General features: G+C 37.5%; 1 protein-coding gene across 1 annotated transcript; it reads left to right on the top strand.

The window, feature by feature from the left end:
* The first annotated feature begins 4967 nt into the window (after window positions 1-4967).
* LOC104907186 (uncharacterized) lies at window positions 4968-18385 on the top strand. Its single transcript, XM_057393046.1, has 11 exons — window positions 4968-5037; window positions 5145-5299; window positions 5387-5522; window positions 6871-7014; window positions 7511-7585; window positions 7672-7740; window positions 8518-8598; window positions 11924-11952; window positions 17632-17705; window positions 17820-17905; window positions 18033-18385. Exons 1-11 carry the CDS (start codon window positions 4968-4970, stop codon window positions 18086-18088), a joined length of 975 nt encoding a protein of 324 aa, XP_057249029.1. The 3' UTR covers window positions 18089-18385.
* The last annotated feature ends 1611 nt before the right edge of the window (window positions 18386-19996 follow it).

Genomic DNA, 19996 nt, shown 5'->3' with positions numbered 1-19996 from the left:
TAATGATATTTTGAAGTTTTTGAATTGCAATTTTTAAGTAATTTTCAATATAATCAATATAATCATTGCCTTCAAAACTCAAAAGATGTTGGGGATTAATTAGAGGTTGCGATGGTTTATTTAATAATTGTTTGAATAATTAAATATTATATATACTCACAATGTATATTTTAGATTTGTTGACGATGTTTTTTTTTTTGACGGGAAAAGACCAGGAACCATAATATTAAGGAATCAAAACCTTGTCCGCCAGAACAAGGGAAAGTAATTCAGGAGGGTGATCCTCCAGCCACACTCTCCTCTCTTCAAAGGAAAGAGAGAGTTGCGCCATAGAGTGAGCCACCCTATTACAAGATCTATGAGCAAAAGAGAAAGAACAAAACGAAAACAAGTTCGAAAATGCTAAAATATCATTAACAACTACTTGAGAAGAAGTCCTTGCTTTCTGGCCATTCAGCAACTTGACCACATTCAAACAATCTGATTCCACTTCAAGGTTCCTGAGACCCGCATCAAAGGCAGTATGCAGGCCGAAGAGAATAGCTCGCGCTTCGGCTTCTTCCGGGGAGGAGACATTCATCAAGCTAACCCCTGCAGCCAATAAAACATCACCCACCTCATCACGAACGATAATCCCTGCGCCACTTCGCTCTTCCTGAAATGCCGCGTCCGAGTTAAGCTTACCGCAGCCAGGGCTCGGTGTCCGCCACTGTTTCACTACCTCATCAGAACTGGGGATACTAATTTGCTCACGCAGAGCAGCAGCCGCAAAATCCTCGAGAAGTTTAAGAGCTCGATCACATGCTTCCCTCGGGGTGGACTTTTGATGATCAAACACCCACTTGTTTCGCATATTCCATATTTGCCACATTACCATCATTAGGATCTCCCAAGCTTTCACCTCCGCATACTTTTCAAGCCACCCACAACACCATTCCGCCAACGTAGCATGATGCTCCATCCCAGCCTCAATACGAAGCGGAGAGGCTCTCCAGACCTGTTGACTCTCACAGCACATCAAAACCATGTGTTCCACACTTTCACGCTCTTCCCCGCATCTTGGGCATTGTGGGTCAATCTTCAACCCTCGCTCCACTAGTTTACTCCGCGTAGGAAGGCTATTTGTGACCGCTCTCCACACTAAGTGTTTGACCTTATGCGGGACTTTTACTCCCCAAATTTTCTTCCACAATGTTTTTAGTGCATCCCCCCGCGAACCTCCCGCATTGCCACTCCTACTCTCCATCTCCATATGGTATGCGCTTCTCACACTAAACTCCCCGTTCTTTGTATATTTCCAACATAGCACATCCGGGCTCCCGCTATCTGCACGTCGAACTCCCTCTATGGCGTTCAACTCAGTCGGGGTCACCATCAAAGCAAGCTCCTCCCTCCGCCAGCCCCCACCTGTATCATGAAACCATGCTGCCACAGAATCGTTTTCCTGGCCTTCGGGTGGGCACGAAAAAATCCGACCACCCGGAAGCTTCGGGACCCATTGATCCTTCCAAAAGCGAACATTATTACCCGACCCTATAACCCAGCGAGTGCCATTAATCAGTAGCCTCCTTGCCCCCAATATGGACCTCCAAGTATAGCTCGAATTGGCCGAAATTTTTGCGTCCCAGAAAGATGTTCGAGGGAAATATTTCCCCTTCATAACTCTTGCTGCCAGTGAATCAGGATTAGTCACTATGCGCCAGCATTGTTTAGCCAGTAGAGCGTCATTAAACGCACTGAGGTTTCGAAGTCCAATGCCACCTTTTTCTTTCGAAAGACACAATTTATCCCAGCTTATTAAAGCCATCTTCCTTTCATCACCTTGTTGTCCCCACCAAAAATTTCTACATAGGGCATTCAAACTATTCACCACCCCCTCTGGAATCTTAAAGCATTGCATAGCATACGTCGGGATTGCTTGGGCCACAGACTTCAGTAATACCTCTCGTCCCGCTCTAGACAAAAAACGTTCCTTCCATCCCTTGACTTTCTTCCACAATCTATCTTGAAGAGTCTGGAACACAACTTTCTTAGATCTGCCCACAAAAGTAGGGAGCCCAAGATATTTCCCATGGTCATCAACAGCTCGGAAGTTAAGCTTCGAGAGAAGCATATTCTGCGAATCCATGCAAACATTCCTGCTAAAAGAGACCTCTGATTTGTCCAGATTTATTTTTTGCCCAGAAGCTAACTCATACACCAACAGGATATCCATAATATGATCAACCTCGGTTTCCGTAGCTCGAGTAAACAACAAAGTATCATCCGCAAAAAACAAATGAGAAATAGGCGCAACATTTCTGCCAACTTTAACCCCATGAATAAGTTTCTTTGATTCTGCATCCTGAAGGAGGGAAGAAAGGCCCTCAGCACAAATCAGAAAGAGGAAAGGAGAGAGAGGGTCACCTTGCCTGAGACCGCGAGAAGGTACGAAGGACTTCGTAGGGAAACCGTTGTATAGTAATGAGTATGAGACTGAGGAGATGCACCGAAATACCAGCTCACATATTTTGTCATCAAACCACAGTTTATTCATCATAGCAGTAACAAATTTCCATTCAACTCGGTCATACGCTTTACTCATATCCAATTTCATAGCCATAAAACCTTTCACACCTTTTTTCTTTTTCCGCAGATAGTGAAATAACTCATACGCCACAAGCACATTATCAGTAATAAGCCGCCCCGGGACAAATGCACTCTGACATTCACTAATAATGTGTGGAAGAATTTTTTTCATGCGATTAGAAATCGTTTTTGACACCAATTTATACAAGACATTACATAAACTGATGGGACGATAATCTTTTGTGGACACACATTCTTTCTTTTTTGGTATCAATACAATATGTGTATGATTAATATCACTAATTGGGCTCTCATTATTAAGAATATCAAGCACATAAACCAACACATCTTCACCAATCAAGTACCAGAAATTTTTATAAAAAAGAGCTGGCATACCATCCGGCCCCGGGGCCTTAGTTGGGTGCATTTGCTTGAGAGCCTCAATCACCTCTGCACGAGTGTACGGAGCACCCATATCGTCGTTCATCTGCGGAGTGACTTTCGGCTGGACAGTGGCTAGAACTTGTTGCACTTCCTCATTTTCGCCATCAGTGGAAAAGAGAGCTTGGAAGTAATCAAGAAACACCCCTTTCGCTTCCTCTTCATCCGATCTCCCAACCCCTCCATCATCTCTCACCCCCTTTATAGTATTACGTCCACGTCGTTGATTGGCTTTGCGATGGAAAAAAGCCGTGTTTTGGTCCCCATCACGCAACCAATTTTGTCTGCTTCTCTGCGCCCAGTACGTCTCCTCCCTATGTTCCAGTTCGTCAATTTCACCATCTAATCGTTTCATTTCGGCAATATTGGATGTTGTGGGATTGCATCCAGTCAATTCCCGCATAGTCGCACGCCTTTTTCCAATTTCTTTTTTAAAATCATTGGGACGTTTGGAGCTCCACCCCCGTAACTTATTCGCACACCAAGTCAGCTTGCCCCTAACACTGTTCGAAGGAAACCACTGCCATGCATCATGCACCACCTCCCTACACTCCTCATCCCGCAGCCATTCATTTTCGAACTTGAAACCCCTACGTCTCTGTGATGTACCTGAACCTCCCGGAGCCTGCTGCTGGATCACAATTTTAATCGGAACATGATCCGATCTTCGCTTTGGGAGATGTTCTGTTTTTGAACTCGGAAACATTTCATGCCATGTATCAGTCATCAGCACCCGGTCTAACCTCTCTTGAGTGTTGTCCTCATCTAACCTGTTGTTACTCCAAGTATAAGGGTGCCCTTCGAACCAAAGCGAACTAAGCAGACATGCGTTCATCGCCTCCCGAAAGCCATCAATTTCCCTTTGATTTTTCATCGGACCACCTCTTTTTTCTTCATGAGCCGCAATGCAATTAAAATCAGCAAAGCATAACCATGGGAGAGTTTCGGCATTGCTTAGTGATTTTAGGAGGTCCCACGTCTGGGGCTTATTTTCTTCTTCAGGATGGCCATACAAGCCTGTGAGCCTCCAATTCCCACCGTTCGAGCCCTCAACTCTAAAATCCATGTGATTTAGTGAGCACGACAACAAGGTCAAATTAATTTCATCCCCCCAAAACATCGCCAATCCCCCACTTCTATGGCGACCTTCGCCTCTACAATCCACGCAAAGGAAATTAGTAAAATTTAGCTTCCGTTTTATCGAGTCCCATTCCCGACCTTTCAACTTTGTTTCCGAAAGGAAAACAAAGTGGGGCCTTTCCATACGAACAACACCCTTCAGGGCATTCTCCGCCCGAGGGCTCCCCAACCCTCGGCAATTCCACGCAAGGCCTATCATTGCTGTTCGCGGGGTTGGCTCACTCCAACCTCCGCTACTGGGTTCAACACTTGGCTCTGAACCTGAGCACATTTTGTTTTCTTTCCCTAGGGAGTTTTAGATCATGTAATCTATGTACAATAAAAAAAATTAGAAATTGCATAGTATAGGTTTTGATCCCGTAACCTCAAGTTCATGTACTAAAGTTTTAACCACTAGACCAAGTAGTATTTAGTGCTATCATATCAAAGTACAATATAAATAAATGAAAATTGTCTTATCTGGGGCATAGCTCGGGCCTAATAACTAGTTATTTTATCAAGTCTTGCAATGTAGCAAGACGGTGATATTCCAAAACTCTTCAAGTTTAGCAAAATCAATGTTATCAAAGCCTGCCCCTAGTGAGAAGTTTGGGATGCTACAGTATCCCTCAAGACTCAAGTGCGTATAAGTGAAGATAAAAACATGGACGAAGGGACACATATGATGTGTTAGGACCTTAAGGGTGTAATGAGATAAAGTGAGGAATAACACTTAACTAATGCTTGTTTTTAATGATGAAGCGGTTTCCTTTAGGAAGGCTAATTTTATTATTAGGAATTTTGCTACCTCGTGGTCAAAAGCTCTTAATTCGGAAGAAATGGGCTCTAAGCCTAATCTAGCTGCAAATACCAAGAGAGATAAACTCGCACAGGTCCTGGTTCGGTCTGGTCTCCCCCCCCCCCCCCCGCGCCAGGCTTCTGCAAACTTAATTTTGATGGCTTCAAATTAAATAATGGTAATGCTGCTTTGGGTTTTGTGATCCGGGACTCTTCAGGTGATGCTCTTATGGCTAAAGCTCGCTTGCTTGGTCCTAACATTTCTATCCTGCAAGTTGAAGCTTGGGGTCTTAAGGAAGGCCTTAATGCGACTTTGTCACTTAATATGTCTAATTTAGAGATTGAAGGCGATAATCTCGCTGTTATTAATGCTGTTAGAAAAATCTGGAAAGTCCCCTGGGAAATTAATAATATCATTTTAGATGTCAATGCTAACCTACTTAAATTTGATAATAATCAGGTTCATCATTGTTTTCGAAAAGCAAACAAGACAGCGGACCTTATGGCGCATCGTGGACACTCTCACTCGGATCTCGTCTATAATTATCCTCCTTATGATATTGATTTTTCTCTTTTCATCCGCAAGTATGTTTTAGGTTGGCCCCTAATTGAAGGGTCTTCCTAAGTTTTCTCACCTTATAAAAAAAAAAACACTTAACGAATGCTTATATTTTATACTAAAATTTGAGGACTTTTTTAATCAACAAATTCAATGAAGTTTCTTAATTACCTCCACTTGACTAAAATATCTCCTTTGAACCCATTCCTTATTTCCATTGTTTAATTTTTGATACCAATCTTCAATTTGTTGTTAGTAGTCGTAACTCTCTTTGTTTACCCTTTTTTTCTCTCTCATAAACCACTTATTTATGATTTTACTTATTCAATCACAGTTAATATAATTTTTTAGTGACACAAACAAAAATACAAAATTAAAAAAGTAGTTTCAGTTATAATAACAAGCATAATAGGTAGTTCAAATATGACTAACTACATGTTTAATTATTATGTAATTTATATCATTCAACTTTAAAGAACAATATATATATTGGCCAAATAGTATCGACATCACCTCCCCATAATGCCTAGGGCTAAATAGCCCAATCTTCCATCAAATATGGGCTTTGTCACTTGTGTCAATTCTCCAAATACTTGCACCATTTTTTGAAAAAACACCAGGCGAGTATTTCTTCATTTTTTTTATTTGTCTCTCTTCCGAAAGGTATATAAACAGGTGGCCATATCAACTATCACGGTCCTCAATCAAAGTTGTGAAAATTGTTCGAAGAATTTAATCCCTCCTATTTCTTTGAAATTAGGGCGAATTTCGGTTTCTCTTCCACGAGAAAGAATCAGGGTAATTTGATTAATGATTTCCTTGTGTTTTTCAAATGCAATTTTTAAGAATTTTCGATTATTTGTTGCTTTAATTTTTTTTCCGTTACCAAAATCAAAAGTAGGTTCGTCATTCATTTACGTAGGTGCAAAGATTGTAATTATGAATTTAATTGAAGTAATTGTTTTCATTCGTAGTTACTGCAATTTTTAAGAAGAAGTATGAAGTATTAATCAAAATTTAGCAAATAGGTATTTTACTGATGCTATTTGTTATGATTTATGAACAATGGTGAAATTAGGGTTATTAATTATCATTCACCCAAAATTGAGTTTCATAGAGGTGATTTCAGTTAGTTTCTAGTTGAATTATTTTGATTAATTGAACGATTGTTATCGAAAAGTTGACTCGATTTGTAGATGATTGAGGGGTTGATTTGGGAACGATTGTGCTCTTCTGCTGCCTCCGTTCTATGAATACTGTGAGTTGTTTAAGGGTTTTGGTATAATCAGTTGCTTGAATTAGTTTTCTCTATCTTGATTCCTTTGCTTGTTTGTTTTTTCTTATTTCCTATTTTCTTGCCTATAGTGAACCAAATACCTTGTAAGTGAAAAACGTTGATATATGTGGGAATTTGGGGCGAGAAGAGGTAGTCAAGACAAGAGGTGGGCTACATGATTTCGAGTTTTCTGTTTGGTGTTTGGACCTTCGCGATTGTGGCGATTTTGGTTTCCCGTTAAGGACCAATAAAGGTAAGTGACCGTTGCTCAATTCTGTTTTTCCGCATCAAATTCGTCATTTCTCTATGGATTGAATAGAATTATCTATCTTCATAGTATAATTTAACTTCTGAAAACCCTAGATTTTACTGATGTTATGAATAATTTATAAACTTTCGGAATTTTGGTTTACGGTTAAATTTAGGGTTACGAAGTATATTATTCATCCGGAAATTAGCTTGATAAATGCTCTTTCAATTACTATTTTTATGTTTTATAGAATGATTTTGATTGATTATTGTGAAAATATTGACTTGTTATGTAGATGATTGAGGGGTCGATTGAAGCTGATAATCCTATTCCTGTTATGCCATCAATTTATGACGATTGTGTGTTGTTCAAACTTCTAATAATTCGGTTTTCGGTGTTGTAAACTTGCTTTTTGTAATTGCAATCTTCGTTGCGTATCATAGGTCCTTAGTGACATGCCTTTTCATATTGTGTTATTGTTGTTGGTTGATCAATGTAGCCTCGGAGGAGGATTCTCGACCGTTGAGGATAAAACGTCGCGTTTCTCCTTTACCGGAGAAATTACATGGCAAAGGTGACCAAGTTTATCTTCAAAAGAACGTTGCCTTTGCATTTTGTTTTATTAAATTTATTCTAAGTCTTTGTAAATATAACCTTTAGAGATTGAGCTTGGAGGACCATTACGGAGGCTGCGACGTCGTGGTTGTTTCCTCTCCAAGAGATCACGCGGTAAATTTGAGCTAGTGCTTTACATTTTGTGTTTCCTTCTTACTCCTTAACCCTTCTTTGTTAAATCTATCTAGCTTGTATGCAAGATTTAGGCAGTGAGCTGTTTTCTCTAAGAAATCACATGGAAATGATTAGCTAGTCTTTGAAGTATTATAGTTGTTTAATATACGATTTGTTATTTCTTTTTCAGAAAAATACAAAGTTTGAAGAAATACCGCTATAATCCAACTTGGGCATATTAAGTTTTGAAGAAATATTCTGTTATAATCCAACTTGGCATATTGTGATGATTGATGATCTCTACCAATTACCAGATTTGTTTTTCACAAATTACAAAGCTAATGGATGGCGAAAAACGGAAATAATTCCTCCTCTCAACCCTAAACTTTGCACCAGATTTTTGGTGTTGGGAAAGTTCTTTATCCTCTAGATAGTTCAACTACGAACGCCGCCCTTTTTATTTTGAAATCAAAACACCTTTCTCTGTTAAGTTTTTTCTTTTTGTCTGCAAATAATTTTTTGGTGGGATGTATTCTAGAATATTTTACCGCCGTAGAGACCCATATTTCTTTCTACAATTAGCTCAATAATGGTACTAGGCGCAATTTTCCTCGTTAGGATTATATTCCGCACATGGCAAATATTTTGGATTCACTTAACCAAATTTTAATGCTGGCTGTGTTGTTACATTTCTGTGCTTCATTTTTACACCATAAATCCATACTAGCGCTTGCCATATCTATTCATTTGTACATCTAATTTTGTATATGAATCTAGTCAAAGAGGAGCAAGATGGCCAACCACAGCCGAAAATGCAACATAATGACGCTTTCTTAGCTGACAAACTATCTGGCACAGGTGAGCTAGTCTTCATAGGTGCTTCACTCGAAGAAACATTATCTTTTTTTTGAGGTCTTTCTGACATTCTTATTTTTTGAAAGAAGTATTGTGTTAATATATGATAGATAATGGGAAACATCCTACTTGTTAACCAAAAGCAGGCATTTTACATGCTATGGAGAAATTACATGGAATAGCTGAGTTGGGCTTCAAATTGACTCATGAAACGAACACGTTACTTGTTAAAAGTTAGAAAATTTTAATCTGGTTGGTTTGTTGTTGCCCGGCCCTTAGAGCATGAAGGAAAGAAAAGTCAATTTCATTAAGAGAATGGAGTACATATTACTGAGTCAAACCTGGATTTGAGTTGTATATGTTGGCTAGGTTAGAACCTTCATACGATGGATCGGTGAAATATGAAGTGCAGCTTTACAAGTTTCTGCTTTCCTGCAAGTTGAATTTATTCTCATGGTGTTTATCTATGAAGCATGGAAATGTTGGGGCCTAAGCTTTCTCCAATTCTGAAAAACATTTCCACGTTAGAGGTTTCCTGTTTCGTGAATGTATCTGTTTTCGAGACCCCTACATTTCTCGTGCTACATAGGTGCTTGGTACATGTTACAAGGTATTCTTAACCTCCAATGATTTGACATCTTTCCATATTTCCATTTTTAATTTTGTATCAACGGCAACGTAATGTCTTAAAAAAAGGAGTAAAGTATTTGCAGTCCCTGAAATTACTGTAAACATCTTGCAATATGGTATTTTCTTTGAATAATTTTGAGAGCTTCAGTAATTGTAATTCATATGGAGTTGTTTTTTCATTTTGTGTGTGCATGATGTTTTAGATCTGGTTGATATTCTCTATGAGTATTATTCTCTATAGTGATTTGCTTGACTTTTGATTTTGTCACTGATTTTGTGTTCGTTCCTTCAGCCAAACTTATTCATCTCTGTGTTTCTTTACAGTCCTTATACTTTGTACCCTACCATGTACGTCTAATTTTTTGGGTTTGATACTTTTGGTTCTCTTTTTATTTATGGCGCACTAGTTGATAATGATGTTTGCGTCAGGGAAAATAAGGCATAGAGAATTTTGTGAACCACTAAGCACTATCCACAATTACAAACAATAGCTCCCGTTAAATGAATGATTTGTCCTATACTCCTATTTGTCCTTTCCTCTTCAATATTTCCCTTTAGTCTCTCTCTCAGCCCTCCCACTTTAAGTAGATGAATTATTTCATATTGGTTAAATGCCTTGAATCTGGCGTCTCGAGTGATCCAATACGGGGTCTCATTGCTGGTTTAGCGAGTTAGGTTCCAAGAGGGGGGCATACCCTTGGCTTTGGGTCAGGGTAATCCTTGTTAGGGATTTGGGGCAATGCTTCATAAGCCTTGGTATATATTTCTTATGGGCCATATTTTTGTGTTTAGATTCTTTTTTGGGCCTAGTTCGTTTGTGCAGCTGATTTGCTGTCTAATTAGATACAAATCAAATGTATATAACTTGCTTTTGGGAAATTACCAAGGGAGATGAGTTAATAGTTTGAAAATTATGAAACAAGCTGTTTGAAGGATGTCTTTTGGGGTTTGAATATTATCTGTATCTCTTGATTTTTTTTATTTTGGGGGGCTGGTGGTTTCTCAAGATCACTTTTGAAATCTTTATCATTCTAATCCTTATGTCAACATGGAATACTAAAGCACTATGGGGCCTCAATTTTACTATACATTCTTCTGTGTTTCGCTTGAACGAAATATTTCCTATAAAAAGGTGTCTTCACTTTTGCAACATGGTGGTACATTCTGCTAACGCACGTACTCAAATTTTAAGGACGTAATTTACGAGGACGAGGATCGTGAGGCCAGCCCTCCTTTAGATGATGAGGAACTTTTTGACCGCCTTGGACTTGGACGTGAGTGGTTTTTTTTGTTATGCTATGTTATTTTGAAGGACTGTTTTATTTGGATTGTTTGTTACTCGGACTTGGGTACCCATGTTAGACACGAGTATGTTGTAACTGGCCAACTTGCCTTTTTTTATGAATGGTTTATTTGATCTTGGCTTGCAATGAAATGCCAAAATATTTAAAACCGATGTTGGAGTGTCAATAACGTGATATGAAAGATAAATGAGGAATCTGTGTAACATAGGGTCTGTTTCTCTATGAGTGCCTTGCTCTCTTGTATGAGTTACAATATTGGATTGTACAGTGGCTTTGAACCTGTTGTAGACAATTACTAGGGGTTGAAGGTAGCTCCTTTGGCCATATACTATGTGGCTGTGTATTACATGGAAGAAACAATAGACCAAATCACCTTGGAGAAAACCCTGGCAAAAAATTTAGCCTTATAAGTGCTTTATTGAGCAAAGTGCTTTTGTTGGATTAGCAATAGTCTATTCTTATTTATCATCACATAACATTACTTATGTAATTTCACATAATTCAAAAATTGCACATTTAGCTCAAGAAATATGCATATTAGCTCAAAGAATATACAAATAAATCCTTTCATCCCTCTAATTTTAAGAATCTTCTCATTCGGCCGTAAATATATGCTTTTTTCTGTTCTTTTATTTGCATCATTGGTCAATTTGGGCCCTTTATTCAGTTGCACCATATCAATTTTGGCAAAGATTTTGATGTGATTTCACCTTTTACCTGTAAGTGCTCTAAAGGGATCCTTCTCTCTCCTCTTTGGTAAAATTATGCAAAAAAAACAAAATTGTCCAACTAAAAGATAAAAGATAACATACAAACACCACACGCGCGCACACACACACACATGCCCACACGCACACGACAACTAGTGTTGGTATTATGCCTTGCAGAATAGGTTTAACGTAAGATGATATTTAACCTTTGGTAGCTTTATTCTCTTCTTAATGTTATACTCAATGTACAAAATTAATGACATTCTTGTTTATGTTGTATTTAATGATAAACCATAGTTACCTGTTTTTAGAGTTATTGGCCATAATTTACTTGGTTTGATAAAACATTTTTAAATTTTGAGCATATATGAACTATATGAACCAAAATGTCAAAATGTTGAGTGTGATTATAATTTTATAGGTATTTTCTTAGGATTATCATTTGTTCTTGCTATTACATGACATTGTAATAAAAAAGAAAAGCCAAAGTTTACAAGGGTGGACCACAAATGTCAGATTTGGCCTTTTGTGAAAAGAAAAGAGGAAGTGTGAACTTTTCTTACTGTATATGTGTCTTAGTGGCTAGTGCCTATGACTTGGAATATTTATCATGATTTTGGTTTGTCACCTTCACCATCTCATTCTATATTGACCAAACTTCTTTCTTTTTCTTCTTGTGCCCAGGTTTTTGCATTAATTTTGATCGACCACATGTGAGTACTTGTCTTTTGCTTATTATGCTGTCTCTTGAATAGATAGAGAAGGTTTTGTGGATGTGCTAAGAATCTTATTATGGATCTGTTTTGCTTGAACGGACCTCATGCATGTTCTGTTAGCGCACACTAGAAGCAAATAGAAAGCTTCATTGCATAATAGTATGTCTGAAATTGTTCACAAAGTTCACTGTCATTGTCTTTTATAAAAAAATTACAATAAAAAGAGGGTATACACTAAGTTATCCTTTCTTTCACTTATACTTCCTCATATCTTTAGCAATTGCAACATTTAAGTTTTCACGATTGCCAGCAAACTATTACCATTTATATCTTGTTACCTTATAGTAGAAATTATATAAAGTTGATATATTGAAAGTATATATCGAGAGTAGTTTGAGGGTATCATTTCGCTAGTCTAAAGACAAAGTCTGGGACAAAGATTTTGTTGAGTTTTGACCCAGACATGCGTTATTGAAGATGGAGGATGAGTCTTGGATGAAGTTTGGTAAAATTTCAAACCTTGACAAAGACTAAAGCAAAATTCGAATGGTCAAATCTCTTGCCCAATAAGATTGTGACACCCTTTTTTTTTTGAAAAGAAAAAGAAAAAGAAAGCTAAAATAGATCAAATATAAATTACTTCCTCTGTGATGGAATAAGTGAAACACTTCTTTAAAAAAGCTCTTACATAAAGGAATATAGTGTTTTTACTTATTGAAGTAATTTGTTAAATTTTTTTGTAGAAATTCTAGAGAGAGTACGAGGTATAAAGTGTAAAACTAGCTAGAATCTGGAGTGAGTATCTAATGAAAATTAGGTAAAATGTTAGTAAAAAATGATGTGGCAATGTTTGAAGTTCGAGATTCAGTTTGAGGGTTAAAACACACCCTAACAAGACGCCACATGGCTGTATTTTTCCATAGGTAAACATTATAATGGTGATAAACTTGTGTGTGGCTAGCGTAAAAATCAAATTGTTGCAATTACTAAAGAACGAAGGATGTATAATAGTAATCCTACATGCACGTAATGTGTGCGTTTATGTATATGAAAGATAATCGGTATAATTCATTAGTAAGACAATGATATTGTTTCTAACAATATAAAGATTAAATCCATAGGGGTATATGGGACATTTTTCGAAGGGACACCAAACTCCCTTGCAGTAGGGGGAAAATTGGGGATCCCAGGGGTGAGAATTCCTCCTTGCAAGTTGTGAGAGTCGATTCGAGTATATATATATATATATATATATATATATATATATATATATATATATATATATATATATATATATATATATATATATATATATATATATATATATATTCACACTCTTGCAAGGGATCAAACTCGATCTCGTGGAATCGGAGGAGATGTCAATACCACTAAGTTATCACTTGCTCTTAGTATGTGTGTATGTGTGTATATATATATATATAGTGAGTTAATATGAGAAGACATACTTATATGAGAAATCAGAATGAATTTTATACGCTAAAACAAATGTTATCAAGATCAGGATCCTACTTTGGATCGTAGGGGTTGGTAGAATCGAATGGGTGGAATCGGATCGTATGATCGTAAGATCCTACAATTCGGTGAAACAGAGATACTTACTAGAATTTGGTGAGAACCTCATGTTAAAAATTTATACATGTTAATAATGATTTTTTTAATTAGCAAATGGTGATGATAGTTTTTCAATACCATAAGATTGAATTAACATGCGACTAAAATCTAATAGTCGAAATATAATATGCGAAATTACTTTATGATTTTTATACGGTAGAATCGAATCGTAAAGTCGTAGGATCGTAAAAATCGTGTTAAGATATCCTACCTTATGTTTTTTTATGGCTGGGTAGGATCGAAAAATCCTACAAAATTAAGATCCTACGTAGGATTGGGATCGGTGAGGTGATCGTAAGATCCGGATCGAGATTTTAACAACAATGGCTATAACTCTAATGAATAAGTAATGTAACTCTAATGAAGAAGTGATGTAACTCCAAAAACAAAATATTTGAAAAAAAAAATCAATTTTTTTTTTTAATTCTAATTTTTTTTAGAGGGATATAACTCTAATGAATAAGTGTTGTAACTCTAAACCAATCGTGTGGTTGAGATTCATTCTCATTTCTCATGTAAGGAGCATTCTCATGTGATCTTGCCTTTATATATATAGTGAGTTCATATATATATATATATATATATATATATATATATATATATATATATATATATATATATATATATATATATATATATATATATATATATATATATATATATACACACACACACACATATATACTATGAAGCACGGGTACTTCCCCGGAGTGCCGTTTCCCGTACCGGGGACGGATACGGGACGGGTACGGGACGGATACGCCGGAAAAACGTCCCCGTGACGACTCTTGATTGGTGGGACGTCGGATTTAGTAGGGGACGGCTAGGGTGGTTGATGGGGACGTTTTGGAGACGGATCTTGAAGCTTTAAGACGTACCCATTCTGCCATGGCCGGATTTCTTTAAGCTTTTGGCCGGAAAGTCATGGTTTGTCAAGAATCAGTAGCCATGCGTTGAGTTTGAAGGAGAAGGGAGGAGAGAGAGGAGAGAGGAGAGAGAAAAGAGGAGAGAGGAAAAATATCACGTGATATCATTATAAAAAAAAAGTTGTTTGGCTGCCAGCTATATTGCACCTTTTCTTTTCTTATTTTTACCGGTTCTTTTTTTCTTTTTAATAAATAATGAATTGCCCCTTCTTTTCTCCTTTGGCACGTGGTATAGTGGCTGAATTCCCCCCCTTTTTTTTTTTGACCGGTTCTTCTTCTCAAATTTTTTAGTTTATGGCATTATGCCAGCTTTTATTATAAACTACAACAAAAAGATAAATGTTAGAAAAAAGTGAAGTAATATTTTTCTAGATATACTTTGACAGTTTAATTCATTAAAAATAAACTATTTTTTTCCAGATTAAATTTTTATTTTATTTTTTGCCGAATCCATGCCGTACCCGTTTTTTGAGAATTTGATTTTGCCGTTTTCCGTCCCCGCACCCGTACCCGTATCCGTTCCCGTATCCGTTTTCGTGCTACCTAGCATATATATAAGTGAGCTCATATGAGAATGCATACTTACATGAAAAATGAGAATGATTTTTATGCGCTAGAACTCTTATGAATAAGTGATGTAATTCTAATGAAAAAAATGATGTAACTCCAAAAAAAATATTAGAAAAAAAAAACTTTTTTGGGCTCAAAATTTTTTAGGGGGTATAAGTCTAATGAACAAGTGTTGTAACTCTAATTCAATCGTGTGGTTGAGATTCATTCTCATTTCTCATGTAAGGATGTAAGGAGTATCCTCATGTGATCTTGCCCATATATATATATATATATAATATATATATATATATATATATAATCCTTGCAAGGGGTCAAACTCGATCCCGTGGAATCGGAGGTGATGCCAATACCACTAAGTTATCACTTGCTCTCTACGTTCGTCTGCGCACGCGCGCGGGCGGTGTCCGTATGCACGCATGTGTGCGTGTGCGTGTGTGTAAGATAGTAGATTAATTGTAATAGTAATACTTTTTGAGTACTAAGTTTTTTGTTTTTGGATTTTTGTTTTGTTCCTTTATTGGTGTATAGAGAATCAGAGATAGTAGAGACCCTTTTTGGTTTAATTTAAAAAACCAATAAATTGTGAATCTGTAAGTGCTCTTTGTTAGTCGAGGGTATAAGTAAAAGGTGGACACTAAGTCCTCCCCTCTTCATTTATCTAACAGATTTTGTACACTTCTCTAAATTTGCATACCTTTTTTTGAGAAAGCAACTTCTTGACTTCTCTTTGCTATTGAAAGTACCAAATATTCGTAATCTTGAAGAGGCTCCCAGCTAGGTAGGTTTGGGGGGTTGGCGTGCACTTTGCTTCAAATAGAAATTCTTTGTTTCCTCCAAAAATAAATCATTGTTAACAGTAAGGTCTGACCTCCACTGGATCACTTTCTTGCTTCAAGATGATGCCATGCTCGTGCCCCCTTTGTGGTGGCAGCCCCAGGGAAAATTCGAACACCTTTTAGAAGTGTCCTATGGCTCTTTGTAAGTAGGATGGTATAGTGTTCTCACGTGCTTTTTTTACAGCCATGTCTTGCTGTGATCTTTCTAGTTGATACAACATTACAACTCCAATAAAATCCCACCTTCCTTTCTTAATAGTGGGCGTATCATAGCTTTAAGAGATATCCTAGACCTGGACAATCACATAGATAGGCCCCCCTTCAAGCAAATGGTCTCATTGTTCAACCAGAAGTTTATGGTTTGAAGTTTTTGTGATCACAATACCTAGCTTCTCAAGCCATTGAACTTCGAATATTAAATCTGAGTTGGCCAATTACAAGGGTAGAAAATCTTCGCAAATCTTCACTCCATCTAATTGTAATTTCACTCCTCTGCATTCTCCTATGCCGTGAACTGATTCCCCATTCCTTAGAGAAAGTCTAAAGCTCCTTGAATCCGATATATGCAGCCCTAACTTCTCCACGGTGTCCAAGGAAACGAAGTTATTGGTTTCCACCCTTACCATCCAGCCACGTGGGTCTTCTCTGTCAAAAAGCGGCATATCATGTTTCCAGTACTTCCAAGTCTCGGTATTATTACCTCTACATCCATATCCACTGCTAAATCCACCCCACCTAGAACTTTCACCATCATAAATCCTCTTGGCCACTTATGGAGCCATCTCCTCCTCGTTCTCCCATAGGCTCTTCTTTTCTCCCCTCTTCACCGGCAAAGAGAAAGGCTTATGCTCTCGTCGTGGTGGTTATTTCCCAAATTTTCGTTTACAAATCCATCTTATGCGATCCAACCTCCTCTTCTTGTTGTATATGGGGCGTATGAAGGTTTTTGAGTTGGGTGAGTGACTGAGTGTGGATCGAAACTCTTAATGGAGTCAGTTGTGCTGTGACCGGAGTTTCTCGATTATGCCCTCCTGGGTTCGATTCTTGCTTCAAGCCTTTGAGTGGTTTGCTCGAGGTTAGTAATGATTTGGGTTGTGATTGTTGCTTTCAAGATTATCGAGAGCCAAGATAAAGAAGACCAAAATACTTTCTGAGTGATTAATTACATTCTTTAAGCTCTCTATTTATAGCTAAACCGTATGCTCCCTTCTGTGCTTGCTCACGTCAGTAGTGGCAGCTCATACCCCTACTGGCAGAATATTTCTATCCGATATTCGCTGACATGCTCCGACTCTATGGTGTTTTGATTCCTTCCTTTGTGCTCCTAATGCCATTGTCTAGCGTAGGTCGGCAGAATTGGAGGCCTTGGATGATTTGTTGCAGTTCTTTAAGCTTCTTTTAAACAGTTTACTGATATATCATAGCTGTACAAACTGTGTTTGGCTGTCCGCGTTATTATATGCACTGTTTTGATTTCATTATAAACGTCTTCAACAAGAGGTTGAACCTTGTAGAACGACGGCTGAGTTTTTGTTTCCTTTTGTACCTATGTGCAACTCTTTTCCTTCTCCCCTGAGACTGCAATAGTTGCCTGAGTGTTTTTTTTCTGTTTAATGGTAATATCATGGTCATTCTGTCATTCATGAGAATTGATTTATATGTGAGTTTGCTTAATTTGTTTTTCTAATTTGTTCTCTCCTATTCTGTAGATTCATCAGATATTCGTGCATGCTGATTATCGTGAAGAGTCTGGCTTTGTTAAATTGCTGGAAGCAATTAAGTGGTAGGCCGTCTTTTTTTCTTTTGCAAGCTGAGTTCTGTTGTTATGTTATTATGTACACATGAATATGCTATTTTTCTAAATGCTTTATGATGATGTATATATTGCTTGTAACAGTGGAGATCGTTTTGTTGCCTGCTCTGTTGATACCCGTGCTATGTGTTATGCCAAATTAGACCATGAAGAGGCTGCCAAGCTGCGTGGTGAGTTACTCTTTTTCTGAACCCACAATATACAGTTTATAGAAGGGAGTAAAAAGTTGGTGCATGAAAATGGCAAAGTTCTTGTGGAAGGTCCTTTTCATGGGTTTCTTGGCCTTTATGTTCTCAGGTGTTGATGGAGTGAATGATGTGGTTTCGTGTCGGGATCTATTTTGGGCATGTTAGAGGAATGGGTTTCTCTTCCAACTAGCTTGAGATTGGCATATGGTTTGGAGCTGCATAGGCTTCGTGGACGCAAATACAAGAGAAGTTATCTGATACTGTTATTACACTAGATCTAGCTCTTCTCCTTCCTTTAGATTCTCTTATAACTACATCTGTGTTGGTGGATTTTTTTTAAAAAATGATGTCACTGGAGAAGAAAATTATGCAGCTGAACTATCTCAACCAGACATCTGTTGATATAAATTTTGAGGTTGCCTATATTAATTAATTCTTTAGGCGCCGTTTGGTTGGCACCAATGCACCATAGTATCTGCTACCCCTCTCTCTGCTGACTTCATCTTCCTCAACCTCCTCACTAGTCACTTCCAGTTGCTAAATTAGCCACTTAGGTTATACTAGCATTTAGACTTGTAAGGGGTACAATCTACAAAGTAAAGGCTACAACTTCAAGATCATGTTAAACCAGACGAATCGATGTGATCAAAGTGCCTAGAGACTAGAGTAACTTGTAATTAACCAACTTGGATATATAAAAACACAAGAAAGATGGAAACCCTTTAGAAGGAAAGGATTCGTATACTCCCTCTGTCCCAATTTAGTTGTTATATTTTGCCATTTAGGTGTGTCTCAATTTAGTTGCTATATTAGCAGATATTTTCATGTATAATACATAGACTCCACACCTTATTTACAAATTTGCCATAACTTTTGTCTCCATCCTATTTACTAATGATACATAAAATAATAAAATATTCCTAACAAAATCCCTAACCCCTTATTACTCCTCTCTCTATCCGCCCCATTTTCTTCTCTCTCTCCTACGTTCATTTTCTCTGTAACTTTTTTTCTCTCTCTTCTAACTTCTAAAAATTCAGATCTTTTTACTTCTAGTTCAAATTCCATAAAAGAACACCAAAACAATAAAGAAGTGTAGCAAGTAATGTGAAACTTCCCATAATGGAAAGTGTAGCGAGTAAAAAGAAACGAAAGAAGTATAATTTAGTTGGATTGACTCTAATTCTACATATAACCCGCGGGACCGAGGGGGAGGGGCTGCGGGGGGTGGGGATGCCGGGTAGTGGGACTGCGGGGTGGGGCTACCAGGGAGGGGGGATGCGGTGGGGTGGGGGAGGGGTGGGGAGAGGTGTTAGGGTTTAGGGTTAAAGGAGGATTAGGGTAGGTTTAGGGTTAATTAGGTGAGAGGGGATTAGGGTTTAAGTTAGTTAATTAGAGTTAAGGGGAAATTGGGGTGTTAATGACTAACGGACGTTAACGCCGTTAGTCATTAAGGATAAGTGGATGTATTTTTTCAAATGTGAGGGGTATATGGTGAATTTGGAAAGTTGAAAGGGTATATGGTGCAAAAAAAAATTTGTCAGGGGTATATGGTGAAAAAACCGTAAATTTAATTAATTTTTTATTTATTATAGGACATATATCTTATGACTTTGAAAATAAAAAAAAACAAAAAACCACAGTAATACCGAACGGGCCCTTAATTTTTGTTAATTGAGTTCCCAATTTCTTTTATCTTATTTTTTCCCTTTTCCCTTCTTTTGAATCTAATTCTGTTTCTTTGTTTTAGGGGGTTTTTTTAAAGGTTGTTTTAGGGACTTTGTGCCGCTCTCAAGCACCCAAAAAAAAAAGGGTCTAGGTTGTACCCAATTTTTTTGAACTCTCTACATTATACCCTTAAATTTTCAAAACATCACACAAAATACCCTTACTCATAGAAAATCCTACTCCAAGCCTCACTTAGCATTCAATTTCTACTATTCAAAAGGGATCGGACTAAAATCATAATGTTAATGTTAATAATAAATTAGTGTGTTTTATGATTCGAACCCATCACCTCTAATTTTTTTATACAAATGCACTAATCAGCTACTCTAAAATCTCATATTGGTC

The sequence above is a fragment of the Beta vulgaris genome, chromosome 2, assembly GCF_026745355.1.
Source record: "Beta vulgaris subsp. vulgaris cultivar EL10 chromosome 2, EL10.2, whole genome shotgun sequence".
Lineage (NCBI taxonomy): Eukaryota > Viridiplantae > Streptophyta > Magnoliopsida > Caryophyllales > Amaranthaceae > Beta > Beta vulgaris.
Note: the sequence above shows the minus strand (reverse complement) of the source record. Positions and strands in the feature narration are given on the sequence as shown.